Source organism: Mustela lutreola, chromosome 14 (genome assembly GCF_030435805.1).
Source record: "Mustela lutreola isolate mMusLut2 chromosome 14, mMusLut2.pri, whole genome shotgun sequence".
Classification (NCBI taxonomy): Eukaryota; Metazoa; Chordata; class Mammalia; order Carnivora; family Mustelidae; genus Mustela; species Mustela lutreola.
Window position 1 is genome coordinate 73617676 of NC_081303.1, and position 26671 is coordinate 73644346.

At 63.3% G+C, this 26671-nt stretch overlaps 4 protein-coding genes across 13 annotated transcripts; 3 read left to right on the forward strand and 1 right to left on the reverse strand.

The window, feature by feature from the left end:
• Positions 1 to 924: 924 nt before the first annotated feature.
• Positions 925 to 10055, forward strand: HDGF (heparin binding growth factor). 4 transcript variants are annotated; one of them, XM_059144918.1, is made up of 6 exons: positions 925 to 1273; positions 6990 to 7066; positions 7180 to 7318; positions 7918 to 8097; positions 8342 to 8571; positions 8755 to 10055. In XM_059144918.1, exons 1-6 carry the CDS (start codon positions 1187 to 1189, stop codon positions 8759 to 8761), a joined length of 720 nt encoding a protein of 239 aa, XP_059000901.1. In that variant the 5' UTR covers positions 925 to 1186; the 3' UTR covers positions 8762 to 10055. The 4 variants fall into 4 exon arrangements, with proteins under 4 accessions (XP_059000901.1, XP_059000902.1, XP_059000904.1 ...); XM_059144919.1 differs by lacking the exon at positions 925 to 1273 and adding an exon at positions 1429 to 1583; XM_059144921.1 differs by lacking the exon at positions 925 to 1273 and adding an exon at positions 1647 to 1667.
• An 812-nt stretch (positions 10056 to 10867) lies between these two features.
• Positions 10868 to 15086, forward strand: MRPL24 (mitochondrial ribosomal protein L24). 3 transcript variants are annotated; one of them, XM_059144923.1, is made up of 7 exons: positions 10868 to 10929; positions 11786 to 11899; positions 13587 to 13931; positions 14009 to 14104; positions 14254 to 14357; positions 14622 to 14752; positions 14858 to 15086. In XM_059144923.1, the coding sequence occupies exons 3-7, from the start codon at positions 13749 to 13751 to the stop codon at positions 14992 to 14994; spliced, it is 651 nt and encodes a 216-aa protein (XP_059000906.1). In that variant the 5' UTR covers positions 10868 to 10929; positions 11786 to 11899; positions 13587 to 13748; the 3' UTR covers positions 14995 to 15086. The 3 variants fall into 3 exon arrangements, with proteins under 3 accessions (XP_059000906.1, XP_059000907.1, XP_059000905.1); XM_059144924.1 differs by having other exon boundaries at positions 10904 to 10929; positions 11786 to 11855; XM_059144922.1 differs by having other exon boundaries at positions 10919 to 11038.
• Positions 15087 to 15367: 281 nt separating this feature from the next.
• Positions 15368 to 21729, reverse strand: METTL25B (methyltransferase like 25B). Of its 3 annotated transcripts, none has more exons than XM_059144914.1 (8): positions 21624 to 21729; positions 18709 to 18833; positions 18387 to 18494; positions 17869 to 17931; positions 17489 to 17632; positions 16542 to 17023; positions 15945 to 16129; positions 15368 to 15616 (listed from the first exon to the last, which is right to left on the reverse strand). In XM_059144914.1, exons 2-8 carry the CDS (start codon positions 18790 to 18792, stop codon positions 15495 to 15497), a joined length of 1188 nt encoding a protein of 395 aa, XP_059000897.1. In that variant the 5' UTR covers positions 18793 to 18833; positions 21624 to 21729; the 3' UTR covers positions 15368 to 15494. The 3 variants fall into 3 exon arrangements, with proteins under 3 accessions (XP_059000897.1, XP_059000895.1, XP_059000896.1); XM_059144912.1 differs by lacking the exon at positions 21624 to 21729 and adding an exon at positions 21232 to 21353 and having other exon boundaries at positions 18387 to 18579; XM_059144913.1 differs by lacking the exon at positions 21624 to 21729 and adding an exon at positions 21219 to 21343.
• On the forward strand, positions 21727 to 26671 carry ISG20L2 (interferon stimulated exonuclease gene 20 like 2). Of its 3 annotated transcripts, none has more exons than XM_059144917.1 (4): positions 21727 to 21885; positions 22465 to 23300; positions 25027 to 25227; positions 25875 to 26671. In XM_059144917.1, the coding sequence occupies exons 2-4, from the start codon at positions 22581 to 22583 to the stop codon at positions 25986 to 25988; spliced, it is 1035 nt and encodes a 344-aa protein (XP_059000900.1). In that variant the 5' UTR covers positions 21727 to 21885; positions 22465 to 22580; the 3' UTR covers positions 25989 to 26671. The 3 variants fall into 3 exon arrangements, with proteins under 3 accessions (XP_059000900.1, XP_059000898.1, XP_059000899.1); XM_059144915.1 differs by having other exon boundaries at positions 21727 to 21881; XM_059144916.1 differs by having other exon boundaries at positions 21882 to 21986.

The window sequence follows — 26671 nt, forward strand, 5'->3', positions numbered from 1 at the left end:
AGCCCCAAATATCTTATTTCTAAGAGACCATAGGTGCCTGGATTTCAGCAAATCCCAGAAGTAATTACTACAGTTCTGTTTGGCTTAATGGGAAAAGACCTGAGTTCAAGTTTTGGCTGCACCCCTTGTCATCCTAGAAGTCGGACTTTAACGGAATATGGAATCCAGCAGAATCCCTCATTCTCCGACGCCAGCTCCAAGTCACCACCTCTGTGAAGCCTTCCCAGATTCTGCCCCATTCCCCCTCTCCCTCCCCAGAGAAGCATTGTCCGGCTCCCCGGCCTTCACAGTGTGGTTTACTGGAGGTTTGGGGTTTACTGGCCTTGTGCGGTGTCCCCCCCACCACCCCACCTCGGAGAACAGGGACCGTCTTTGCAGGCTCAGCGGTGGCGGAGCGCAGACCGCCTTTGCCAGGAAGTAGCGCCCAGAACGTGGCCGCTCTGTGCCACGAGCCCTCGGACACCTCCCGACTCCCAAAGTCGAGCCTCTCCCTTCCGCCGAGGCCGCTCGGACCCCCGGGCGTCTGCACGTCGGTGCCCCGCAAGCACTGGGGGACACGGAGGGGGCGGAGGGCAGGGAGAGCCCGCGCGCACACGGACTCCCGCGGCCGCGTCGGGCCCCGCGTGCGAGCGCCCGCCCCGGGCCAGGGGAGGGGCGCCAGGCCGCTCCGTCCAGCCGGGCGCCAGCTCCTCCCGGCGGGCGTGCGGGCGGGCGCCCCCCGACAGCCGCACACAAAGCCCGCTCGGCCAGCTCGGCGCTCGACTCCTCACGCCTGTGCCGCCGCGCGCCGCCGGGCGGCCCCGGGTTGGGCGTCGGGCCGCGGCAGGCCCGGGGCGTCGAGCGCCGCGCGCATCGAACCGGCGCGGGAGGGGGAGGGGAGCGGGGGAGGAGGGGGAGGGGGCCGGCGGGGGAGGAGGAAGAGGCCTCGCGCCGAGGAGGGAGCAATTGAATTTCAAACACAAACAACCGCACGAGCGCGCAGCACCGCGCCGCCGCAGCCGCGCCCGCCCCGTCCGAGCGGCGCGGGCGCACAGCCGTGGCCGCGCCGGAGCTGGGGCCGGGGGCCGCCATCGAGGCGGGGGCCGCGCGAGGGCCGGAGCGCAGCGGCGCCGCCACCGCCGCGCGCGCAAACTTGGGCTCACGCTCGCCGGCGCGGCGCGGAGCCCGGGGCGCCCGGAGCCCCGCCATGTCGCGCTCCAACCGGCAGAAGGAGTACAAGTGCGGGGACCTGGTGTTCGCCAAGATGAAGGGCTACCCGCACTGGCCGGCCCGGGTGAGCAGCGCGGCCCGCCGCCCCGGCCCCGGGCTGGGTTGCGTAACAGCCGGGAGGACGCGGGCGCCCCGCGCGGAGGGGCGCGGGCGGGGGGCGGCCGAGTCGCCGGCTCGCTGCGAGCGTGTCCGCGCCCCCCCCCCGCCGGTTACATAATGGTGGGGGCGGGGGGCCCCCCCGAGGCTGGCGGCGTGGGGCGCGCGGCCTGGGCTGGGGCCGTCGGGAACCCCTCCCGGGCGCCCGGGGACCCCCTTAGAGACCCCCGGTGTCGTCCCTAATCGCTGCCCCGGTCGGACCCCGCTCGCACCGAAAGGTAGCAGGAGGGTCCCCGCCGGGGAGGGCTGAGTGGAGGCGGAGTTCGCTGCTGGAAAACTTTGGTTCGGGGCGGCCGAGAGAGGTCTGAAGTTGGGAGGGTCGAGGAGTGTTTGGGGGCGGTGTAAGAGGGGATCTACCTGGCTCGGAAGTTCTCCGCCAGGACCCCTCGCCCCGCAGCGCCACAAAAGTGTTCCTCCATATGCTGGCAACTCAGGCGGGGGCTGGGGGTGGCACGGCCCTGGGAGGCCGGGGGGTGCAGTCCAGGCTGCCTCTTCCTGGAGGCGGGGTGGGGGGGCCCGAGCGGCTGCTCCCGCTCGGATAGGATCCTCCCGCCACAACGGCCGGGTCTGCCATGTGGTTGAGTCAGCCCGCCAGTACGCGCCTCCCCCCCCAGCACCTGGCCAGGTGGGAGGGTGGGGCCCGAAAGCCCAACCTGGTGTGTGCATCAGGTTTCCCCTAAGGACTGGGTCAGCTCAAATAAGGGGAGGGGGGGAGGGAAGTTGCTGGAGGAGGTCGGGGGTGTCACGGGTGGGGGGGGGCAGTTGTCTCTAGCAACTTCAAAGTTGGTCTGAAGAGGCCTTTGGAATGGACTGTCCCCTAGAGGTAGGACTCTGGAGAACCGAATAGGAGGGCAGAGAGCAGTGGGCAGTTTCCAGGCCAGGGGGCCAAGAGCAGACGGGCCTCCAGGCTTCTGGTCCTCTCCACGTGAGTCTGTGCCCTTAGGGTTGCAGACCCCACTGGAGCTGGGGAAAGTTGCCCCAGGCTCCGCTGGACCTAGTTCGGGTGGCCAGGCCAACTTTGGGGGCCACTTAGGCCCCTTCCTCACTCTGTACCCTCTTTTGAGCAGCGTGTGTAATCTCGTGTCCCTTGAGCTCCTTGTTCCTTGAAACTTCTAGACGTCCAGCCTGTGAATGGAAGGAGAAGTGGGGCTCTCCCAGCTTTCAGGGCCTCCCAAGAGCCTGGGCCTTGGGGGGTGCTGGAAGCAGCCACCCAGCCTGGTGTGCCCATGGTGTGTGTGACGTGTGGACCGTGGTGTACTTTACCCAGCACCTCTGACCCGTCCGGCTTCTTGGCCCGGACGCCAAGGCCCTGTTGGGCCGGGCAGGAACTGAACCCAGGTCTTTACTGCTCCTACCTCCTGGGGTGGGACAAAGTCTGGAGGCTGGCCCAGGCCCCAGGGAGGGGTGCAGCTGGAATGTGGGTTGCGGGGAACCGGATCAGGGAAGAGAAGGGAGGGGGACACGGGCCCACATTGCGCCCCATGAGGTAGAGCTTCGGGGTGAGGCTAGGTTGGGGATGCCCTCTGTCTTGTCTTCACTCTGGATCTCCAGGACAGAAGGTGGGAACAGGATGAGGCCTGGACCTTGGAGATAGAGTTTGGCTTGAGGAGGGCAGGTCAGACTGGATGATGGAAAGAAGGTGCCACCCTAAGCCTGTGTTCTGGCTTCTGTGACATCAGGGGAATGGTCCACCCAAGGCTTTTACCTCCCAGATGAATCCCCCTGGCACGTGGAGAGAACAGACCAGTCCGAGCCTCCTCCTAGTGCTGGGATGCTGCCTTAGCCCCCTGACGGACAGAGTCTGAAGGGGCCCGGCCCCTCCTGAGAGGGAGGAGTGTGGGGCCCTCATGGACAGCCCCACCTAATCTAAGACACCGAATCCTCAGCCATGGCGAAGGGCCTGCTTCTGGGGAGGACGGCTGACTGGGGATGAGGCGGGGAGAGGCCCAGCCAGAGGGGCCACGTGGTCGGCAGGACCTGCCTGGAGTGGAGGATGACTCCATCTTAACCTTCTCCATTCCCTCTTCCTCCTGCTTGACTTCTTGGGGGATCTCCAAGCGCTTAGCAGCTAACCTCCAAGACTCAGGGATTTTTTTCCTCCCAGGTTCCTTCCTCCTCTCTGCTTCCTGTTTCACAATCCCAGAAAACCTGAGCAGCCAGAGGGCCTCACCCAGCTCACTCCCCCTGCCCCCTCCCCCACGGCTAGGCCCTACCTTCTCTTTTCTGTCACACTTTCCCGGCCCCAACTGTCTCCTGCCCCAGATTTTCTGGTTCCTGGGTCAGGTCGGGCCTGGCCCTGGGTGTGGTGGTCAGAACCCTGGCTGGCAGGCTGTGTGGGCTTAGCCTTCCCTGCTGCCTTCCTCCGTGTGGGCCAGCCGCCCTGGGCTGGCCCTGGGCTCCACTTGATCTGAGGCTGGGGAGTCACCTGGTTTCCGCACCTGGGAGCTTCAGCTCCCTTGTCAGACCTCAGGGTGGCCGTGGGCTCTGGGAGGACACGAGTCATGTGCTCGGCTCAGTGTGATGCAGCCAGTGCCGAGGGCTGGGCCTGGAGTGGATGCACCTTCTGGATTCCCGGTGTGGCTGAGAAGCCTTAGAGCCCCAGCCCCTGTTGGCCAGTGTGTTGGGGGGGGGGGGGTGCGGTGGGGTCCCCAGCCCGCCTCTGGCCCCACCCTGACCCACTTAGCCTTGAGTCACTTGTTCTGAGTCACAGCCTGGATATAAAGCCTGGGAGACGTATGTCTGTATTGGGGGTACAGGCCTCCCCTGAGACCTCATGCCCTCTATGTGGAGGAAGACCCGCCCTTTGCTTCAAAACTCAAGAAACGACGTTTTCTTTGTGGCTTCAAGGATGGAAGGGACTTTTCCCCGTGGGGGCGAGGGGCTGGGACCTGCATTAAGTGGAAGGAGCACCCTCTCCTGGCACCTCCCGCACAGGAACCTGCCAGCCAAGGGGAGGCGGGGGTGGGCTTGGCCCTGTTGGGGTAGGTGCCCACCTGCCCAGGCCGCTGGCTGCGGGTCTTTCAGATTCACCCTTTATGTGGAGGGTCAGCAGGGCAGCTGTATCTGACTATCGTTCTGTTTTTAATTCCCATCCATTCTTTTGTTTCTCCTCCGCCCCTGCGGCTGGGCAGCTGGTGGCTTCCTGGGTCCCCCGTCACACTGCTGAGCTGCCTCTGACTTCGCTGCCCGTGGCCTCCCATGGCCTCCCATGGCCCTTGCCTGGGAGCAGCCCTGCCCTGGCTGTGCTCCTTGGGAGAACTTCTGGCCCCTCCTTTCCTGAGCCTCAGTTTCTTTTTTTTTTTTTTTTTTTTTTTTTAAGATTTTATTTATTTATTTGACAGAGAGAAATCACAAGTAGGCAGAGAGGCAGGCAGAGAGAGAGAGAGGAGGAAGCAGGCTCCCTGCTGAGCAGAGAGCCCGATGCAGGACTCGATCCCAGGACCCTGAGATCATGACCTGAGCCAAAGGCAGCGGCTTAACCACTGAGCCACCCAGGCGCCCAGAGCCTCAGTTTCTTATTTCGGCCCTCCAGCAGGTTGACACCGCGGCTCAGGTGTGACCACCAAGAATGCAGAGCGCAAGGTTCCCTGCTCTGCTCCCAGCCAGACCCTTTGCTCCCCAGCCCTGTCCCTTGTTTCTGGGGCTGAGATCCTAGAGAGGAGGCCTAGGCCTTCTGCTATTGTCCTGAGCCTTTCTCTGGGGACCTCTAAGTCTTGGAGGCTCCCATTTTGTTTTTTGCTTGCCTCCCTCTGAGAGGGGGTGGGGAGCTGGCTGGTCACAAGACCCAGGTGTCCCGGCCGGAACCGACTCCTCCTGCGCCTGCACCCACGGGCTGGCTTCCTGAGAAGGGCCTGGGCCCTCCAACCCCTAGCTGTGGTTTCAGGCTGCGGCCCGGGACCCAGGTGCCAGACTCCAGGCTCGGGGGTGGGGTGTGTTAGTGTCCCCTCCTCCCCAATCGGGAGAGAGGGCCTGGGGGGGAGGGGTGGTCACATTCCTGGTTGCTGAGTGGCCCCGGGGGCGGGGTGGGTTGTCATGGCGATGGGGATCCTGTTTGTGGGGGGGAACTGCGTGCCTTTCCACCCCTGCTATCACACCCCAAGCTCTTGGTCATGGGGAGGGCCCAGTTGGTGCTGGGCCTTCCTGAGGGGAGGAGCCGGACCTCTGTCCCCAGAGGCCACAGGGCAAGGGGGGAGGTGCCCAGGGACCTGAAGGCTCCATGCCTGGAGCAAGATGCCCCCCATTCAGGCCCAGGGCCCCACCCCCTCTCCTGGGTGTGTCTAGCTGGTTTCCAGCCCCCCAGCCTCAGCGGCCCAGGTCAGGCCCTGCGTCCCAGTCTCTGTTAATCACCGCCTGGGCCTGGCCGTCTGGGTCCTATCTTTGCCTTGGGCCCTAGTCAACATGGCCACCTGGCCTGTGTCCGGCGGGAAGCCAGGGTGCTGGGGCGCCTGCAAGTGTTGCTGGGAGTTGTAGTCCTCCCGCGCCTCCGCCTCCAGCTCAGCTTGGCCTGGGCTTCCAGGGCCTGGTCTGGGGAGGCTGGTGGGGCCGCTGCCTGTCCATTTCCCCCACCGCAGACCTCTGCACCTTCCTCGTGCCCGCGGGATGTGGGGGACCAGGGGGTCAAGTCAGGAGACCAACGCAGACCCTCACTAACTTCCCCTGTCATTTTGGGGGGCCTGTTTCCTCCTCTGTAAAACGAGTGTCTCACTAACCTCAAGAGTCTTTCAGAGTGCTCCCCAGAGGCCTGTGGCCTTGTCTTGGGGGGGGGTGTCAGGTGGGCAGCCCTTGGCCTTGCCCCTCCCCCTCCCCCAGAACTGGCTTGTCTTTACCTGCTGCTCAGCTTCCTGCGGCAGATCTTTGAGCCTGTGCTAGGCCCCTAGCAGGGGGTACAGACAGACCGGCTCTCAGGTCTCGGGGCAGGTGCAAGGCTGAGTCCCCATGGGCCGTGCTCAGATACTCCTGCGAGTGACCATGACCCTGGCGCTCTGAAGGAGAGGGGCTGCGCCTTCTGTGAGGGGAAGGCTCCCCAGGACTGAGTGAGTGTGGGAGGCCAGAGGCCAGCGTCTGTCTGGGGAGGAGGGCCCGCACCTGAGGGCTGAACTGCGGGCCAGTCCATGGCCATTTAATCCTTACCCACCGGACGGCTTAAGTGCCTTGACAGGCTCCATTTTACAGATAAGGTAACTGAGGTTGGGGACGTTGACTGTGTTGCCCCAGGTCTTCCAAGTATATTGGTGGCAGCATGGGGATTCGGACCTTGGTGCCCGGGAGGAGGCGATTGGGTGGGCCTTCCGGTGAGCCGACGGCACGAAGGGCTCGAGGCAGCACCTCCACGGTGGGCACAGTGGCTTGTAGGCAGGCAGTAGCCCAGCGAGCTCGAGGGGAGAGGTGGCCCTGATTGGGCTGGGCTGTCGGGCCCACGGAGCAGGTCCTGGCTCCAGGCTTCCACGGGGCTTCTTGTCTGACTCTGAACAAAGTCCTGCTGGTTGAAAGGGTTTAAACACCATCTCGGGGATCTCCCGGGCCCGTCTCAGTCTGATTTTACGCAAATGTGTCTTGGGGGCCGGCCTCAGCCCCAGACTTGACCTCAGGACTCCACTCACTGGCTTCTCTCATCTTGCTCCCAGATCGACGAGATGCCGGAGGCCGCCGTGAAATCCACAGCCAACAAGTACCAAGTCTTTTTTTTCGGGACCCATGAGACGTGAGTGAGGGGCTGGAGGTGGGGCGGTCAGCGGCTGATCTGGCGCCCCTCCCGCTGGGGCTGCGCAGCTCACCAGCCAGGGCTCCAGAGCACAGTCTCCCCTCTCTCCCCAGGGCATTCCTGGGCCCCAAAGACCTCTTCCCGTACGAGGAGTCCAAGGAGAAGTTCGGCAAGCCCAACAAGAGGAAAGGCTTCAGCGAGGGGCTGTGGGAGATTGAGAACAACCCCACTGTCAAGGCCTCCGGCTACCAGGTGAGCGGCTGTCCACCCCAGAGACCCCCTGGGAAGCAGGTGTGGCCACTGGCTCCGGAGCCCACAGGACCGGAAATGCTTAGCCTGCAGGAGTGGGGGTAGGGGTGGGGGTGGGGGAGGCCCTGCAGGAGGGGTTGGGGTCGGGGTGGGGTGCGTGGCGTGGGGAGGCAAGGACAAGACAGGCGGTAAGTGGGGACAGCCCTTTCCGGGGCCTAGTGTGAGAGTAGGACTCGGCCTGAACTCTTTCCGCAAAGGCTTCCAGGAGGAGGTGCTCCTGAGCCGGGCAGGATGAGGCGGGAGGGTGGGGGGCGGGGGTTGGCGGGGAAAGGGTCCCAGCTCCCTTCGGGGGAAGTTGACCCGAGGTTTTGCCTCCTGCTCCAGCCCTCCCCCCTCCTGCACAGAGCCCTGCCTGCCCGGCCAGTGGGTTTAGCCCGGGGCTAATCCGACAGAGGTGGGTCTCAAATCACTCGTGAGACTGGGCACCTGGGGGCGGGCGGGGGCGAGGTGGGAGAAGGAAGGAGTGAGTGGCCGCGGGCGGGTCCGGGGAGGGGCCCCCTGGGCCCCGCTGGTGCCACTCAGCCCCTCCCGTCTCCGCGCAGTCCGCCCCGAAGAAGAGCTCTGTGGACGAGCCCGAGCCCGAAGCCGCAGAGGGGTACGGCGACAAGAAGGGGAGCGCCGAGGGTAGCAGTGACGAGGAGGGGAAGCTGGTCATCGACGAGCCCGCCAAGGAGAAGAATGAGAAGGGGGCGCTGAAGAGGAGAGCAGAGGACACGCTGGAGGTGACCGGCGCCACCTGGAGCCGCGGAGGGGCCGGGCGGGCAGGGGCACTTTAGGGACATCCTGATCTGGGGGAGACCAGCTCCTAGTCTGGGGTCCCTAGACCCTTCAGCTGGCAGAGGGCTGGGGAAGCGGACAGGGGGTGTGCCCAGGAAGGAGCCTCTCTGGGAGCGGGGGGCTCTGCTAGGTGGCTGGGGTCCTCCCGCTCTGGCCTCAGTGGGCCTCATCTCTGCCAATCCTCCCTAGGACTCCCCTAAACGTCCCAAGGAGGCAGAAGACCCTGAAGGGGAGGAGAAGGAAGTAGCCCCCTTGGAGGGTGAGAGGCCCCTCCCTGTGGAGGTGGAGAACAGCACCCCCTCGGAGCCCAGCTCTGGCCGGGGCCCTCCTCAAGAGGAGGAGGAGGAAGAGGAGGAGGAGGAGGAGGAAGAGGCTGCCAAGGAAGATGCCGAGGCCCCAGGCATCAGAGATCATGAGAGGTGAGGGAGCCCCCTGCCCTGAGGCAGCTGGGCTTGGGGGGGCCCGGCCACCCCTGGAGAGGAGGAGGAGGAGGAGGGCCTGCGGCAGAGGCAGGGTGGGCTCCCCCAGGACGCTGGCCCTGGCTGGGTGTGGCCAGCAGAAGGCCACCGATAACCCTTCTCCCCTCCAACCCTCCCCCGCAGCCTGTAGCCACCAATGTTTCAAGAGGAGCCCCTGCCCCGTTCCTGCTGCTGTCTGGGTGCTACTGGGGAAACTGGCCATGGCCTGCAAACTGGGAACCCCTCCCCCCACCCCCCTGCTCTCCTCTTCCACTTAGTCCCCCCCGCTCCAAGCCCAGCCTCTGGAGACTGACCTGATGGGGCAGGCCACCTGGCCCTCACCTCCATGTCCCCAACACCCTGTGATCTGATCTGAGTCAGGGCCCTGTCTTCTGCTTCATGGGCTGAGATGCGACCATTGTGTCCCTGCCTGCCTGGAGCTGTTTCTGAGGGTATCCTGTGGGGCCTGGACTGGCTGTTTCCACCTCCTGACACCCTCCCCACCCCCCTCCCCAGCATTCTGGACCTCTGGGTTAGCTGGGATCAGAGGTAGGAGTGGAAAGGCTGGAGAAGAGACAGCAGGGTCGGCTTCTGGGCCTGAGAAGGGCCGCCTGCAAGCTGGGGAGGAGGGTGGGCAGGAGGGTGGTGTCTTGGTGCACTCCTGTCCCTTCCTCCCACACCTATTATCCCAGCTGCCTAGATTCGGGGAAAGTGGGACAGCTTGTGGGGGAGGGGCTCCCCTCCATAAATCCTTGATGATTGACAACACCCTTCCTTTTGGTGACCCCAGGAGTTCTGGGAGTTGTAGCTGATCATCAAAAGATTGGGGCCTCCTGAGTCTGGCAGGGTCGGCCCCACCCAGCGAGGGGCGAGGGGAGTACTGAGGAGTATCTGTATCCCCCCTTGATCTCTGCCCTGGGGAGACCCCTAGCCCTGTCCCCTCCCCACGTGCTCAAGGCCAGCCTACAGTCCGATATGTCACCCAGACATAAAGGAAAAGACACATTTTTTAGGAAATGTTTTTAATAAAAGAAAATTACAAAAAAAAAAATTGTAAAGACCCCCTCCCTTCGTGTGCCCCCTCCCCATCACGCCCGCCCCCACTGCTGCCCCCACTCCCGAAGTGCACCGGGAGGCTCCCCTTCTGTTTGGGGTCTGACGACCTCTCTTCTGTAGCTGGGGCTCTGGTGTTCCTTCTCTTGTCACGGCCCGTTCCCGCCCCCGCCCGGTCTCCGCGCGTCCCCAGACCCGGGCCCCACCGAGAGGACAGGGAGCCAAGTGCCCTCGCCAGCCTCGCGCGCGGTCTCCCTGCCTCTCTCCGGTCTCCTGTCCGCCCTCGCCCTCTCCCCCGGGCTCTGATGAAAACTCGCTGCCTGTAGCTTTGGGAGTGTAGCCCCGAGACTAGCCGGTTTCAGTTCTAGGACAATAAAACCCGTTGATTACTAGCCCGGGTCCGACTGCTGCTTGGGCGGGGAGGCACGGGGGGACCGCGGTCGCGGAGACCCCTTCTCGGGGGCGGTGGGCGCCGCGAGGCCGCGCGCCTCACCCCTCGCTCCACGCCTGCGGCCGCCGGGAGCCCCGTCCCCCCACGGGCCCCGGGAGGCCTCGGCGCGGGGCTGGCGGGAGCGGGGCGGTGGGCGCCGGCCCGGGGCGGGAGCTGCTGCGACGGGTCCGAGCCGGGGGTGCCCGCCAGCCCAAGCGGTGGGGAAGGGCCGGGGGGCCGCGAGCGGGGTCCTCCCACGACCCCGGGTCGCGTGGAGCGGCCGGGGCAGGTCACCTCCCGCCCTCCCAGAGCTGACATTTTGTGACAAGCCCATCGACTAGCCTTCCAAGGGCCCACGGTGCACCCCTTCCTGCAGAAGCCTTAGGGCAGTTTCCTAATCTGCCCTGACCCCCTGCTGCAGACCGGGGCGCGCGGGGAGAGGACGGCTTCAGCCCAGCCTGGAAGGGGAGGCCCTCGGCTGCGAATGGGAAGCCACAATCCCCTAGAAAATGGAGCCCCGCTCTCTGGAAACTACAATTCCCAACGGCCCCCGCGAAGAGCGCGTGAGGGAACGTGCCGGGCGCTGAGGCCTATCCCGCCCGGCCTTCAACTTCCGACGTGCTTCTCGGTGCTTACGTTTCCTTATTTCCTACCCGACCAAATTTCCTGTTTCCAGCTCGCTTCCAGGAGGCGGACTACAACTCCCAGCTTGCACAGCGAGGTTGGCCTCAGGGTCAGCGCGCATTTGGACTACATTTCCCAGAAAGCCGAGGGACGGGGCGGGGGAGGGCGGCGGGCCCAGGGCGCATGTGCGGGCGGCGCGGTGGGAAGCCGAGGTGAGCGTCGGGTACCCAGACGGTGGTGACCTCGCCAGGGTCGCCCGGGAGCCGGGGTCGGGACGGGCCCTCGTTTGCCCCGGCCGTGCCCAGTGGGCTGCGGGAACGGGTGGGTGCCGAAGACGGCTGGAGCCGGGGTAGGGGCGGGCGCGGCGCCGGGACTCGCCGCGGGAGCCCCCCGAGGACGTCGCTCCGGGGTGTGCGGGAGACGAGGGCGGGTCCCCGGGCCGACTTCCGGGGTCCCCGTTGGGAGCTGCAGACCCGGGCCCCTCGCTCCGATCCGGCGGCTGAAGTAGCCCCCGGGGTCTCCCCGTCTGTGGAACCGACCCTGTGGTCCGTGCACCTGCCGCTTCGCTCCCAGCCCGGCGGGGCCCGAGGCTGCGCTGCGACGCGCGGGTGGGATCTGCGGGGAGCCGTGGGCCCGACGTTCGCTGGGGGCAGCGCCGGGCGTCGTGGTTCGCGCACGGGGAAGTGTGGGGGCAACGGCCGACGCCGAGACCAGCCGGTTCGGTTCCGTCCCCCCGCGCCGTGCGCGTGTCGGAGCAGAAGGAAGGAGCCGCGCCCGCCTCCTCGCCCCGAGCGAGCCCTGGGGCTCGCCTTCCTTCGCGGAAATTCTTTTAAGATTTTTTTATTTAGTCATTTGACAGAGAGGTCACAAGCAGGCAGAGAGACGGGGGGTGGGGGAGCAGGCCCCCCGCCGAGCAGAGAGCCCGACGCGGGGCTCGATCCCAGCACCCCGAGATCATGACCTGAGCCGAAGGCAGAGGCTCAACCCACTGAGCCGCCCGGGCGCCCCTGCCTTCGCATAAATGTTGACGTCTGTGCCCGCGTGTGTGCATGTTTCGTTTGCCTCCAGACGCGCTGCTGTTGACGGGACTCCGCGCTGCGCTCTGTTGAGACCGAGGGGAACCTGCGGAGCGTCGGGGGTGAGGAACCCGGCGCCGGCGTTGGGTTGCGGCAGAGTAAGGCGGTGAGCACGGAGGGGCCGCAGCTCTCTGACCCCAGCAGCGTTTTGTGCCAGGAGAATGCCCTTCACTTCGTTAATTTTTTAAAGATTTCATTATTTTTTTTTTAAGATTTTATTTATTTATTTGACAGACAGAGATCACAAGTAGGCAGAGAGGCAGCAGAGAGAGAGAAAGGGAAGCAGGCTCCCTGCTGAGCAGAGAGCCCGATGTGGGGCTCGATCCCAGGACCCCGGGATCATGACCTGAGCTGAAGGCAGAGGCTTAACCCACTGAGCCACCCAGGCGCCCCTAAAGATCTTATTTTTAAAAATAGAGTTTTACCTTTTGGACAGAGTGCACAAGTAGGGGGAATGGCAGGCAGAGGAAGAGGGGGACGCAGACTCCCTGCTGAGCGGGGAGCCCCATGCAGGGCTGCATCCCAGGACCCCGGAGCATGACCTGAGCCGAAGGCAGATGATGCTCAGCCGACTCAGCCCCCTAGGCGCCCCAAAACGCCTTATTTGTACGTTGAAGTTAGACTCCGTTCTTAGCTACAGAATAAGATTAACAGTCCCTGCTCCATTCTTTCCCTCTCCCCCTTTTTAAAAAGGATTTATGCATTTATTGGAAGAGTGTGAGAGCACGTGCCGAGGGAGGGAGCATCTCTCCCCGCTGAGTGTGGAGTCCAGTGCAGGACAGTCTTACGCCCTGTGATGGTGACCTGAGCCGAAATCAAGAGTGCTACATCTTTTTTTTTTTTTTTTTTTTTTAAAAGATTTTATTTATTTATTTGACCAACAGAGATCACAAGCAGGCAGAGAGGGGGGAAGCAGGCTCCTCACCAAGCAGAGAGCTCAATGCGGGGCTTGATCCCAGGACCCCGGGATCATGACCTGAGCCGAAGGCAGAGGCCCTAACCCACTGAGCCCCCAGGCGCCCCAAGTGTGCCACTCTTAACCGCCAACCAACTGAGTCGCCCAGGCATCCTCTCCCCTCAGTGCGGGACGCAGGAGAGCCGCGGGCCCCGGGCAGGTAGAAGAGCCTAGTATTTCTGCCGCGGTTCTCTCATCAGCCCGCTGACTTAGTCCATCATCCAGAACTGAGAGGCTCCCGGTACATACTTAGTTGGGAAATCTGGCCCTGGGGCCTTTTCCTTTAGAAAAGAAGCTGTCTTCGGGAGGAGGAGTGCTTGTTCCCCGAATGAATTGAGGAATGGGAAGTGGTGTAGCAACATTTTAATCCCCCCCTTTTTTTCTATGTTTTACCTTATAATTGCCGGCCCCTTGGCCATGTGCCCTGATTTGATCCCCTTACCGGTGTGTTTCCTGTCTTGCTGTCAGTGAGTGTATCTGAGAAGTGTTCACAGACTGTCTACTCCATGCCGAGCCCTGCTTGGATCTGCCGGACTCAGGGGTGACCCAGATGGCACAGTCCCTGGCCTGGGGGAACTTTTTGGACTTTGAAGTCAGACACGTGGGTGTGAATGTCAGTTCTCATGTAGTAGCTTTAGACCACGGGCAAGTCACTGAACCTCAGTAAGTCCTTCGTCATCTGTAAAGTGAAGGGAACATCTTGTGGGGATTCAGTGAGTCATTTAACAATGGACTGTGCACAAAAAAAAACTCTTTCCCTCGCTTCTTTGCCCACTTGTTTCTGTCTGTCTGTTTGGTTTTTTTGGCTTTTAGTTAGTTGTTTGTTTGTTTTCCATAGGCTCCACACCCAATGTGGGGCTTGAACTCAGGACCCTGAGCTTGAGCATCACGTGCTCTTCCGACCGAGCCAGCCAGGCGCCCCTCCATCCATCCACTTCAGAGCTGACTGAGAAGGCTTCTGGATCTTCCCTGGCCAGGGGACGTCTCCCAGCCTCCAGCCATGCGTCTCTCTGCCATGCTGGCCTTGGCATCCAAGGTCACTCTGCCCCGCGACTACCGCTATGGGATGAGCCGTCCGGGCTCTCTTGCAGACAGGAGGAAGAACCCTCCGGGGACCCGGCGGCGCCGGGTGGCTGTGGAGCCCATCTCTGATGAAGAGTGGCATCTGTTCTGTGGGGACACGGTGAGAGCCTCGGATGGGGCGGAGTGGTGGGGGCTCCCGGACAAGCGCCCCTCCCTGACCCGCACGTCTTCCCACAGGTGGAGGTCCTGGAAGGCAAGGATGCTGGGAAGCAAGGCAAAGTGGTGCAGGTCATCCGGCAGCGCAACTGGGTGGTCCTGGAGGGACTGAACACGGTGAGCCGAGAAGGGCGGGGCTGCTCGGTCCCCTCTGTCACTGTGTGCGGGGAGCAGCCCAGGGCGGGGGAGACTGAGCCGCAGGGGCAGGGATGCAGCTGACTGCTCTGCTGTTCCCTGGGGCTGAAGCAACGGCTTTCCTCCATCAGCACTACCGCTACGTCGGCAAGACCGCAGACTTCCGGGGAACCATGATCCCCAGCGAAGCGCCCTTGCTCCACAACCAGGTCAAGCTTGTGGACCCCGTGGACAGGCAAGCACACGCGGCCCTGGTCAGAGGGTTACCTACCCTGCGGGTCTCCATAGCTGTTGGCCACACAGATACCAAAGGAACGGTGGGTCGTGGGCTCCGAAGTTGAGAGGGGCTATCCGTGTGATGGACATAAGCCCCCCTAGGTCGCCCCAGTACAGATGAACAGTGACAAGATGGTGACCTGTTTTCAGCCCCTGGCTTTTTTGCGCGGAACGCAGCAGGAAGAGCTGGTCCCAGGCCGGGTTTCTCTCTTCCACCCCCTAGGAAGCCCACCGAGGTGGAATGGAGGTTCACTGAGGCGGGAGAGCGCGTCCGTGTCTCCTCCAGATCAGGAAGAATTATCCCCAAACCTGATTTTCCCAGGGCGGACGGCATCGTCCCTGAGACGTGGACGGGTGAGGCGTGGGCTGAGGGGCAGGAAGGAGGCAGGGGCTGGGAGGAGGGGGAGTGAGGGGTGTTACGAAGCCCTCCCACCTGTGCTCCTTTCTCTGGCTCAACAGATGGTCCCAAGGACACCTCGGTGGCAGATGCTCTAGAAAGAACCTACGTGCCCCGTTTAAAGACACTGGAGGAGGAGGTGATGGAGGCCATGGGGATCCAGGAGCCGCGGAGACACAAGAAAGTCTACTGGTACTGAACCCAGGAGAGCAGCCTCTCCCCTCGTCTTCGTCGGGAAGGCCAGGGCCACTCTTCTTCAGACTCCAATAAAGAGCCAAGAGTCCGCCCTGCCCCTGCGTGTGGCTCTTGTCTTCGGGTAGACGGAGCCACCTGAGCCCCGCACTGTTTCCGGGACTGAAGGAAGGGGCCTTCTCAGAACCTGGATGGAAGTTCGCCAGCCTTCCCCTGGGCAGGGCCTGCAGCCTGCTGGGCAGGAGACCCGTGAGGGATGGGGTGCAGCCCACGGGGCGGGCGGTGCGGGGGGCATGAGGCCCAGCCGCCGCGCCTCAGCATCTCCCCAGAGGAGGCTGCACACCTGTGCTTTTCCACACTGACCAATAATGGCAGAGAAATGAAGACTACACTTGTTTAATAAATTAAAAATACATCTTTACATCGTAGAACACAAACCCACGGAACAAGGGTAGAGGATGCTGGCTCTCTGAGTGGTAGGGCCTGGGTCGTCTCAGACGGGGTCTGTCAGCGGTCTTCAGTCTCCAGAAGAGAGAAGGCTTCCCCCAGTGGCCTCTTGGTAGCCACCAGAACCAGGTTTCTAGGAGAGAGCTCAGGACTGAAGATGGGCAGGAGCTCAGCGTGGAAGCCTGGAGAGAAAACAGCCGACTGGGTCATCCTCTGGCAGCCTGTGGGCGGAGCCCGTCTCCCCCAGGGAAGGCTTCAGGGTGTCTAAGCAGACCCAGTTCTCTACCAGGAATGTGATGTCCACTGTATATTCTCGAAGCCTGGGGTTCTGGCTTAAAATGCAGCTCAGGGTTGGAGTCTGATTCTGCAGGGATCTGCACTGACCCAGCTTCCACCCCCACGGCAGCCCAACAGGTGTGGGGGTTGGGGGCCTGGAGGAGGAGCCTCAGCACTCCGGCTCCACCCACCCTGCAGCCAGTCCCCCATGCCGGCAGGGCACACTGCCCTCACCCTGCTCCTGAAGGTAGAGCAGCCGGTCCAGCAGAATAAGCGACTCCACTAGCGGGGCAAGAAGCAGCGCCAGGCTGAAGAAGGCCACCACCCGGTTCTCCTGGGACAGGTGGGCCCGCAGGGCGGCCAGATTCAGTGGCAGCCGGGGGTCCAGCCCTACCCGCTGGAGCCCCCGCTGCACGTACCTGCGGGGGCCACAGGCGGCACTCAGTTTGGGTTTGAGAACCTCCACTGCCCGTCAAAACCATCCATTCCTCATCCGACTGCAACCTTGCTTCACATGTCCCCCCAGGACACATTTTCAAACATTTCTCTGGCTGTGAGAAGTCTGTCCAGTAGCAAATTAATTGCAAAATATATCTTCAGCCAGATCTGTCCCATTATTTAACTATATTTTCAGCATTTCCCGCGCAAGAGAACGACAACTCCCTTCTAAAGAAATTTAGAGAACTGCCCGGAGACATCAACATCCGCCGGCCAGGCACATTCAGGACTTCAGGATAAGCCAACAAGCAAGGCTGGTAGGGGAGTCAGACCTTCAGGTGGTGATGCCCCCCTCCCCCCCCCACCTCCCTCCCCCCACCTCCCCAGCCTCACTCTTCGATCTTGAGCTCGTGGACCCTGGGGATCCCCTGCACGCCGGGCCGCCGGAGCTCAGGCCGGGCCCCCCGGATGACGGTCTCCAGCGCTGCCCGGTAGCAGTGGGTGCGGAGGCCGGGCCCTGATCTCCGCAGCCGCCCCGCATACTCCTCCAGGGCGTGGCATGCTCCCTCCCGCAGCCGGTAGGGCAGCTCGTGGCCTGGCAGCCCCGCCACCCACTGGCTCAGCGGGTAGCCACCGGGGTCACTCAGCTTCATATAGCAGCAGCCCACCGAGGCCAGTGCCACCACCTCCGGGCAGGAGAAGTGCCTCAGCAGGGTGACGCTCAGGTCCCCGCACGCGTGGAGGCCAGTCAGCAGCAGGCGGGCCCCGCCCTGAGGCGGGGTCTCCAAGGGAAGCAGCAGCTCCTCGCACAGGGCTGTGGGCTCTACCCACCTAACCACATGTTGTGGGGAGCAGCGGGGGCCGGCGAGGAGCACCTGTGCGGGTAGGACGGAACAAGGGCAGGTGTAAGGTCTGTCCGCTGTCCCCGTGCCACCTCGGGTCACAGGAAGAGGTGTGTCCCCTGCATTCCTTCCCAAGGAGGAAGAGAAGCTGGGGAATGGGACAACTGAACCTTGAATCAGGAGCCGGGCTGAACTCTGGGCCCCTCCCAGGAACTGCAAACCTCCTCCCCAGAGTCCCAGTGCCCTCATCTGTCGCAGCCTGGTACCTGGCCGGCCAGCAGGCCGGCGGAGCAGAACGAACACACAGGTGGAAAGCACTTGGTAACCAGAAAGTGCCTTTAAGATCTGAGGAGGCTCCGATGAGAGGGGGTCCTCGGGCGGGGTGGGGGGCGGGCAGCAGGGTTAGAGTCGGCACCATCTCAACCCCAGGAACGGGAAAGAGCAGGTCCAGCCAAGCAAACCCGGCCCGCGCCCCGGCTGCAGGGAAAGCCGGCCTACCTGTGGGCGCCTCTTTTCCTCCTTCTCCAGAGCCTGCAGGAGCTCCCGGTCCAGGCGCTGCGCTCTCTCCACCAGTCTCGGATCCCCTTCAACACTCTTCACCGTCAGCCCCAGCCCCAGGGACATGAACCGGGAGAGATGGCCCTGGGGTCACGAGAGCAAGGGCGGAGACAGCCCTGTCCAGTGCCCCTTCCCTGAGCGCCTCCCTTGAGGTGGCCCAGACCCCCAGAAAGCTTACCCGCCCTGCCAACTTCCACCACTCCCCGACACCTGCTTCCAGGGGCCTGTGGACGCACAACCTGCCTCCTGCTTTCTGTCCCCACAACGCAAGAAAAGAAATCCCAAACCCCAAACCGCAGAATATTGGGGGTCTGACCCACCTGGCCTGAACCTATATCCACAACCTGGGTGCAGCCTGTGAGGTCACTCAGCTTCTTCACCAACTACAAGAGGCGGGAACAAAGCTCTCCTGGCCACCGGTCCTCCGGTTCCCAGAGCAAACACCCACAGTGAGGGGGGAGGGGGGGCAGGGGGCCCAGGGAGATGGCAGGGGTTGGGGGGGAGGGGCAGGGAAGAGAAAGGAGATGGGGAAACCAAGATGGAGGGCGCTGACCCCAGGCTCAGGCTCCACTCCCCGCTCCTCTTAGTACCAACAAGCAGAGGAGCCCCCGCGTGAAGCCCAGATCGGACGGAGGCCGTGGGAAGCCGGAGGAGGACAGTGATGTGGACACAGCCGCCAACCAGCCCACCCAAAGCACGGGCACGTGACCCAAAGGCAGCCTCGAGGCCGGATCATGGCACGCCTGCCCAGGGCCATCCCGCAGGGGACACAAGGTGCCCACACCCCAGTAACCCGCAGCGTGTGCTCCCGCACGCCGCCGCACGCCAGCCGCCTCACCTCTCCCAGCCTCCGGATCTCGTGCTGCTTCTTGGGCCTGACGTGTTTCCGGAACGGAGCTGTCAGGCGGGAGCTCTGGCTGGGGTTCTCCAGGAACTCGGAGGGGGTCTGAAACCCAGGTGTCCGGGTAAAGGCCAGGGCACAGGCTGTGGACTTCAGGGCAAGCAGGGAGAGGGGCCACACCGAACTGTACCTGCGACAGGCCGGCCGGGACCCCAGTGAATAGCTCCATTGCAACCCAACTGCGCCAGTCTGCAACCCAGGAAGCCCCGGGGAGACTGTGAGCCTGAGTCCCCCAGCCCGGGGCCCCTCTTGCCCATACCTGACCACTTCCCCTTCCCCGGGCACCCCCAGCAGCTGTGTGGCCAGCTGGGGAGGCTTCAGTCCATCCAGCGCTTCCTGCCATGAGCCTGGGAGTGTGGCCCACAGGTTGTCTGTGAAGAATTCCTGCAGGAGGGGAGAAGCGGGCTGGCCACTGCCCTCCCCACTCCTCCCGGCCTCTCCAGACACAGGGCCGCTGGCTGAAGCCGGCAGGTGCCCCCTCCCCAGCCTGGTCCCTGCTCCCCCACACCCCCAGGGGCCCAGGCAGCATCCTGGACCTGCCTCTCCTTGCTGCACTTCCCCCGCCTGCGGCTCTGTCTGCTCCACACAGCTGAGCCTGAGAGTGGGGCCAGCGTCTCACCGCGGCATGGGCGACAGCTCAGTGACCGGCCCGTGGTGTCAGCGCTGCCGCTGAGCACTCCGCCGTCATGCCACGGAACACTGCGCGTGCCAGACGTGGTGTGTGACAGAAGGCATTCTTAGTCACACGCTATTCCCCACCCGTTCTGGAGTTCTGCTCACGCACCAAGCTCTAGTCTAGGCTCAGAGGACACACAAAGAAACAGACACTGTTCTTGTTCTCGAAAAGCTGACATTAAAAAAAAAACCAAAAACGTAACTCCAGGAAGCATCGAATGCCACGCAGACAGTAAAACCCTGATCAGGCGGGTTTGACGGAGTCCGAGAGAGCACTCCAGAGAGCACCAGGGACGGCTGGTGTGAGGAGCTGGCGCTGGAGCCCAGACGCGGATGAGGGACACACAAAGGCAGTAGTTGCGGGACGGAGGGAGGACGTGGGGGTCAAAGACAGCAAACTGCCAGTTATAAACACATCTCAGAGAAGAAACGTATGGCAGGCTGACATAGCTAACAATACTGGGCTGCATATGTGACAGTTGCAGAGGGTAGATCTTAAAAGTTCTCCAAAAAAAGTGGATCTCCCTTCAGCTCAGGTCATGATCCCAGGGTCCTGGGAATCAAGCCCCAAACTGGACTCTCTGCTAGCAGGAAGCCTGCTTCTCCCTTTCACTATCTGTGCTCTCTCCCTCTCTCAAGCAAATAAAGTCTTTAAAAAACTCCGCTAACAGGAAACACTTATCAAAGACTTTAATATGCCAGGCGCTGTCCAAAACATTTTTCCTGTATTAATGCATTTAATCTTCAACCAAACCTGTAAGTAGTGGCTCAGCTCCCATCTTATACTGAAGGAGACTGCCACACTGCAGTTCAGTAACTTGTCCAACTCAAAAACCTAGTTAAGTAGCAAAGCTGGGACCTGAAACCGACTGGACTCTAGTTCTTGCCCCTAACCACTCTGTTCTGCTGCCTTCCTGTGCAGGAAAACATTCAGGCACACTACTAAGTGCAAAGGCCCAGGTGCCCACCATGTCTGTAGAACAGAAATCAGGCCAGAATATGTGTGGAGAGTGAACGTGGGAAAACCAGCGTGATGGCCTTCAAGTGGCAGCAGGAGACAGACTGTGCAGCATTTTCTAGGTATCAGTAAGGAGTTAAGATTTCATGAAAGCATCCAGGAAATAAGGCAGCATTTTTTTTTCTTTTGTAAAGATTTTATTTATTTATTTATTTATTTATTTATTTGACAGACGAAGATCACAAGCAGCCAGAGAGGCAGGCAGAGAGAGGGGGGAAGCAGGCTCCCTGCTGAGCAGAGAGACGGATGCGGGGCTCCATCCCAGGACTCTGGGATCATGACCTGAGCTGAAGGCAGAGGCTTAACCCACTGAGCCACCCAGGCGCCCCTTCCTTTTTTTCTCTTAAGTAAACTCTACACCCAACCTGAGGCTCAGACTTACTACTCTACCACGGACCCAGCCAGAAGCCCCTCATCAGATGAAGGTTTTAAAGAGATCAATCGGGCTGCTTTGTGAAGAAGTGGTCATAGGACAGACACAGAGATTCGTCAGAAAGTGGTCCAGGAGCGAGAGGACGGTGGCTTGGCCCCCGGGGGTAGCGATGGAGATGGGAACAAAGGGGTGAACTTGGTCTCTATCCTGCAGGCAGAGCTCAGGGAAGGCCTCGAGGGCACATCAGCGAAGGAGAGAGCTGCGTCTAGGGTGCTCCTGGGTCTGGGGGCCGAAAGCGTCTGTGGACGCCGGTGCCATTCAGCCACCGGCTCACTAGTGCTTCCCCGTGAGCCTGCAGACAGCGGTTACGACCACGGCGGAGAAGCCGGGGCTCGGCGGACCCGGCGAAGAGGGCAGGAAGGCAGCCCGACCCCGGAGCTCTAACTCCACGCCCCGCTGAGCCAGGGGGTTCAGCCACAGCGGGGCGGATTCTGGGACAGCGCGCCCGCGCCCAGGCCCGCGCCCGCGCCTTCCGCCGGACGTGCGAGGCGAGCAGCCGCCCCGAGGTCAGGAGTCCTCGCGCGCACGTCCGAGAACACCGAGGGCGGAGGCCCCCTCGTGCACAGACGCGCGGGGGACGGCGCGGACCCCCCCGCCGTCCGCCCGCCGCGCGCCCCCGCCCGCCGCGCCCAGCCCCGCGCACCCCCCGGGCTCACGATGATGTAGGCGTCCAGGATGGGGCGGTAGCGCGCCAGCACGCGCGTGAGCTTCCCCGCCAGCTGCCTCCGCTGCTCCGGAGAGAGGCCGCGCGCCGAGACGCCCGACATCCCGGGCTGCAGAGGGAAGAGAACAGAAGGCGTCCCCCGCCGGCCGCTGGGACAGAAGACCGGACGCGCCCCTGACGTCACAGCTCGCGACACGGCGCGGGCGCACACGTGGGGCGGGGCGCCGCGCACGGCGTCACAGAGGCGAGCCGCGGCGCCCGAGCCCGCCCCTCCCCGCGCAGTCCCCGCCCCTCCCCGCGCAGTCCCCGCCTGCCCCGGAAGTGGGGCCGGTCCCGCGAGCGGCGTTTCTCGCGAGGCGCGGCCTCCCCACCTTCGAGTTGTACCTCCACGGGGCTAGAGGGGCCGGGGAGCGCATCCCGCCCCCGCCGCCCCCCACGCCGCCGCCGCCGCCGCCGCCGCTGCCGCTGCTCACGCACTCGGAGTCCCTGGCCTCGCTCCCGGAGGCGGGGGCGCTGCGGGCGCGCGCACGCCGGCCCCCGGCGCGGTCCAACCCGCGCGCCTACCGGCCGGGGCCTCGCCGGCGCGCGCCGACTTCCGCATCCAGCTCCGGGCGCTTCCGCTCCTAGCGGGGCCGCTGGGCGGTAGGTGGGGCGCGCGGGGCGCGAGGGGCGCGCGGGGCTCTCGGTGGCCGCCCCCCCCGGCGTGCCCGCTCCCGAAGGCGGCCCGCAGCGGCGGTTCCCCGGCGGGTGGGTGTTGTCACAGGGCCTGCGGCGGGAGCGGGGCTGCGTGCGAGGCGCGCGGGGGGTCCCCGCACCTGGGGCCGACGGAGCCGCGCGGGGGGGGGGGGGGGCGCGATCCTGACCCCCGGGTCCGGCCCCGCCACCGGCCGCACGAAGACCTCCGCGCCCGGGCGGACGATGGAGCTCCCGCGTTCCGGCTCGCGGGGCTCCGACTTCGAGCTCGTTGGCCCCGCAGCCCCCGCAGCCCCCTCGGTTTCGGAATGAGACAGCTCGGCCGAGGGCAGGTGACCCTCGCGAGCCCTACCGCTGGGGAGCTGGGGGCCGCGCCAGCGTGCTGGCTTCCCGGCTCGGGCCGTGCTCCGGACGGCGTTTCCCGCACGCTGGCGGGTGGCTCTGCTGTCTTTCCAGCCTTAAGCCCCCGCAGGCGGGTCTTACCGTTCCGCAGGCGAGCCTGCTCGCTTACCAGGTTCGCTTTCTTCCCCAGGGTGTCCTCCGGTCCCCCCGATGTCGGCCCGGGGGGTTCGGCAGAGGATGAGTCCTCCGTCTTCCTGTCATCAGTAACCATTCTTCCCACTTGCGCCCTCGCCGTCCGCTGTTCTCATGTCTACCTTGCTCCTCAATCTGGATTTTGGTGAACCCCCCCCAAAAAAAGCAGTTGAGGGGAATGCCAAGCACCGTAAATTTGTCAGGAAGCGGCGACTCCTGGAACGGAGAGGCTTTCTGAATAAGAAGAACCAGCCACCGGGCAAGGCGCCTAAGCTGAACTCCGAACCTGCAAAGAAAGGGGAGACTTCGAGCGTGGATGGCGCTTGGAAGGTCTCTCCCCTTCCAAAAAAGAAGAGCGTTGCCTCCAGCAGTGGACCAGAGCAGTCCCTGGACAAGAAGGCTGCAGTGCCGTGGCTGACCCCAGCCCCTGCGCAGAAGGCCGGGACCTCGGTGGGGAAGGTGGATTTGCTGGGGGAGTTCCAGAGTGCCCTTCCAAAGATTAGGAACCATCCAGCGCGCCCCCACAAGAAGGGCCCCCAGAAGAACCTTACTCAGAAGAACGCCCCACAGAGCTCCTCCCAACCTCATTCAGACGATAAGTGTTCCGGAGCATCTCAGAAGATGGTGGCCATTGACTGTGAGATGGTGGGCACGGGTCCCAAGGGGCACGTCAGCTCCCTGGCCCGATGTAGCATCGTCAGCTACCACGGAGACGTGCTCTATGATGAGTACGTCCTTCCCCCCTGCCACATCGTGGACTACCGGACCAGGTGGAGTGGCATCCGGAAGCAGCACATGGTGAATGCTACCCCTTTCAAGGTCGCCCGGGGCCAGGTGAGAGGCATGGGGTGCGCTGGACACAGCGAGGCACAGGCCATTCCTCAGCCAGCGGGTTCAGCCTGGGAAGGAGGCAGGTGGACGGCCAGGCGAAGGGGGCTTCCTGCTGAGGTGAGGCAGGCTGAGAGTCCAGGAAGTACCAGGTCGCTGCCGTGACCGAACGGGGGCAGCTGAGACCTACCTGAGCTCCCAAAACCAGTTCTCCTCTGGGAACTGGGAATCCACACAGGGAAGTAACCGCCGCCCAGGGGCAGAGCAACAGCCTCAAAGGGCGAGGGAAAGGGCTCCGTTTGGGAATGGTTGGTAGAGCTGGAGTTTGGGGCTGGGCATGGAGAGATGGAGACGGTTCTCAAGCTTCAGTGTGGCAGGCATGGGACCTGTGGGGGCCGCCTGCGCAGGGTGCTGTGCACACCTGGGACAGGGAGCCTGAAGCAGAGGGGATAAAGCACACGGCACAGGCGTGTTGGGGCTCTGGCTTCACTCACCGAGCACACCTCCCCGTTGTGGCCCCGTGCTGGAGGCCCGACGGGGGAGCGGCTGGTCTCAGGGGGCCTCCAGGGGGCGCCCGTGGTCCGCGTCAGTGGCTTCAGCTCCCTGTTCTCCAACCCAGCGGCTCTATCTGTTCTAGTGGTTGTGTTCTTGGTCTGACCCTCCGGGAGCTTCATCAGGGCGGCCGGGGGCCGGATCTTAGAGAGCACTTGGGAGGAAGGGCCGCACACTGTGGGCACCGCTGAGTAGGGTTGGAGAGAGGCAGGAGGTGGAATGGGTCTGAGATCTCAACTCCGCTTACCTCGGAGGAGGGCTGTGTGTCGAATGAACGCCCAGCGAAGGTGTTGGCGGCCGGTAAATGGCAGTGGTGGTCGGGAACCCGCAGGGACCTCGTTGATCGTAGACTCCCGTCCGGTGTTTGTCCTGACGCCCTTCCCGGTGCCTGTGCTGGGGTGTGAGGCTAGGGGGTCTGGCCCCGTTTGGGAGCTCCTGGGGGTTCTGCACCGACCACGGGACTGCCACTCTTGTTCACAAATGGGGCCCCACTTGGGGAATGGCCTTCAGACCTCACGGCACATTCTTTGGTGGTTCTCCTGCTTTAAGATCCTGAAACGGCGACAGGTTATTGCTTGGTCTCAGGACTCCTGTGAATAAGGTTCCCGGGCAGCAGGGGAACGAGTTGAGCAGCGGGGCTGGCGTCCAGGCCGCTGGACCGCTTCCCTCTGCAGCCCGAGTCTCTTTCGTAGCTCGTAGGCCCTTCCAGCGTCTGACGGAAACCATAGACCCAACGCCCAGAAGAGCCCCACGTGCATAAACTATTTGCCTGTGACTTGGGACCCTGTTCCCTCCGCGCAGCCCATCTTCGACTGCGTTTGTCCAGCACGTGGGGTGGCTGGGGGAGTTCCCATAGCGGGCCTGAAAACTGCAGAGTCCGCAAGCGTCTCACACGGGACTGGGATTTGGGACTGGGGCGACTTAGCCTGTCGTCAGGGTAGAAATAAAGGAGAAGATACGGAGCCGCTGCTAAATCCAAACCAGGTCATGTCACGGAGCTGGGCCTCAGATGGAAGACACCTTGTGGGGGGGGATGAGGCGGGCGAGTGCGTGGTGGAAGAGAGTCCGGAGGGACCCATGGGCACGTTGAGCCTCCGGGACGCAGGACTCCCCACCCCCCCCAGCCGCCTCCGCCGCCTCCTCCGCCTCCTCACCCCCACATCCTCTGTTCCTGTTTCAGATTCTGAAGATCCTCACGGGGAAGATCGTGGTGGGACACGCCATCCACAACGACTTCAAAGCCCTCCAGTACTTCCACCCCAAGTCCCTCACCCGTGACACCTCCCACATCCCACCCCTCAACCGGAAGGCCGACTGCCCGGAGAATGCCACCATGTCCCTGAAGACTCTCACCAAGAAGCTTCTGAACCGGGACATCCAGGTAGCGACTCCCCAGATGCTGCGGGGCCCTCGGCGTGCGGGGTGGGGAGTGGGGGGCCCTCTTTGCTGCCTCGCTGCAGACTCTGGCCCCAGAATCACTCTGGACGGCGATGCGGGCGGGCCACCCTGATGGGAAGAGCTTGGCACAAAGGGGCCCCATAGTCTCTCCACCTGTATGTGGGGCCACGGTTCCTGTTCTCTGCTGCGCAGTGTCCTGGGGGTGGGGGGGTGTTTGGGAGAAGGAACATCTTCCGGTGTGTGCAGAAGCCCGGCTGGGAAAGGGAGAAGGCACAGCATGCTGCTCTGAGAGCCCGCGGAGTGGGTATCTCGGTCTCCTGTGTCACGCTTGCACGGGGAGGATGGCCCACCTGGCAGGAAGGCGGCGCACGCCGTGTAGAGAGCGGCTGTGGAAGTGGGGAGGTGCCGGACTCGGGAGGTCCGCCGGGGATCTGGAATATCGTGTGTGGCGAGCACAGAGCAGCGCGGCATGGAGAGCCCGCAGCAGGCCCCGGGGCGGGCAGGAGTGCGGGACTGGAGCCCGGCCTGCAAGGACCCAGCGGCGGTGGCGTGTCAGGCCGGGGGAGCCCGTCGGGAAGGGAGGAAAGAGGCTCTTATGGCTTCACGCTCTTGTCTCCCTCCCGTGTTCAGGTTGGGAAGAGTGGACATTCGTCCGTGGAAGACGCACAGGCCGCCATGGAGCTGTACAAGTTGGTCGAAGTCGAGTGGGAGCAGCACCTGGCCCAGAGCCCCCCGAAAGACTAGCAGCAGCGGGGGCGCTGCCCCCAGAGAACCGGGGCTCCGCCTGCTGGCGAGCTCAGCTGTGAGGGGGACACACGCCCACCCCGGGCTTAATACTTATGAGATCTCACGTCAGGCGTCGTGTCGTGTGTCTGGTTAAGGCCTCCAAGGAAGCAGGACAGCCCCACAGCCCCGCGCCGCTCCCCTCTTCCATGGTGCTAAGCCCGGGTCCCAGGGTGCTGGCCTCCAGCGGGCCTTCGACCTCCACGGGCAGGGCCCCTGCGCAGTGTCGCTGCCCCTGCTGCCTTATCACCGGGGAGGCTGCGGGTCCCATTTCACGCCTTCTGTTCTCAAGTAACGAGCAGCACCCCTCTCCCTCTCAAGTACCCTGGCGGGTGGCAGTGTGTCCCAGACCGCACTGAGCTGAGAGTCCCCGCCTGTCGCCCGTCCTTCTCACCCTGATCTCGGGAGGGCCCGGCCCGGGCAGGTCCAGTTCTTCGGGCTCCAAGGCAGTAGAGGTCAGAGCGTGACTGGGGAATCAACTTTTCTGACTGAGGAAAGCAGTCCCTTTCCTAAGGTCTTGGAGGGTTTGTTTAATGTAGATCCCCCTTGGTAGGTTAAAAAAGAATTTTAAGTGTTTTCGTGGTTTTTAGTCTTTTATCTCTAAAGACTCAAATTATTCCCTCGATAAACTTTTATAACGGAAA

Bases quoted from the DNA above. Each gene is read 5' to 3' on its own strand.
- MRPL24 (XM_059144923.1), top strand. From the start codon at position 13,749: ATGCGTCTCTCTGCCATGCTGGCCTTGGCATCCAAGGTCACTCTGCCC. The intron at 13,932-14,008 runs GTGAGAGCCTCG...GTCTTCCCACAG, and splicing joins ATCTGTTCTGTGGGGACACG to GTGGAGGTCCTGGAAGGCAA. The intron at 14,753-14,857 runs GTGAGGCGTGGG...CTGGCTCAACAG, and splicing joins CGTCCCTGAGACGTGGACGG to ATGGTCCCAAGGACACCTCG.
- ISG20L2 (XM_059144917.1), top strand. From the start codon at position 22,581: ATGTCTACCTTGCTCCTCAATCTGGATTTTGGTGAACCCCCCCCAAAA. The intron at 23,301-25,026 runs GTGAGAGGCATG...TTCCTGTTTCAG, and splicing joins TCAAGGTCGCCCGGGGCCAG to ATTCTGAAGATCCTCACGGG. The intron at 25,228-25,874 runs GTAGCGACTCCC...TCCCGTGTTCAG, and splicing joins TTCTGAACCGGGACATCCAG to GTTGGGAAGAGTGGACATTC.
- METTL25B (XM_059144912.1), bottom strand. From the start codon at position 21,342: ATGTCGGGCGTCTCGGCGCGCGGCCTCTCTCCGGAGCAGCGGAGGCAG. The intron at 17,024-17,488 runs GTAGGCCGGCTT...CTACCCGCACAG, and splicing joins AGGAAAAGAGGCGCCCACAG to GTGCTCCTCGCCGGCCCCCG. The intron at 16,130-16,541 runs GTGAGGCTGGGG...TGGCCCCCGCAG, and splicing joins CACGAGCTCAAGATCGAAGA to GTACGTGCAGCGGGGGCTCC.
- HDGF (XM_059144918.1), top strand. From the start codon at position 1,187: ATGTCGCGCTCCAACCGGCAGAAGGAGTACAAGTGCGGGGACCTGGTG. The intron at 1,274-6,989 runs GTGAGCAGCGCG...TCTTGCTCCCAG, and splicing joins ACCCGCACTGGCCGGCCCGG to ATCGACGAGATGCCGGAGGC. The intron at 7,319-7,917 runs GTGAGCGGCTGT...GTCTCCGCGCAG, and splicing joins TCAAGGCCTCCGGCTACCAG to TCCGCCCCGAAGAAGAGCTC.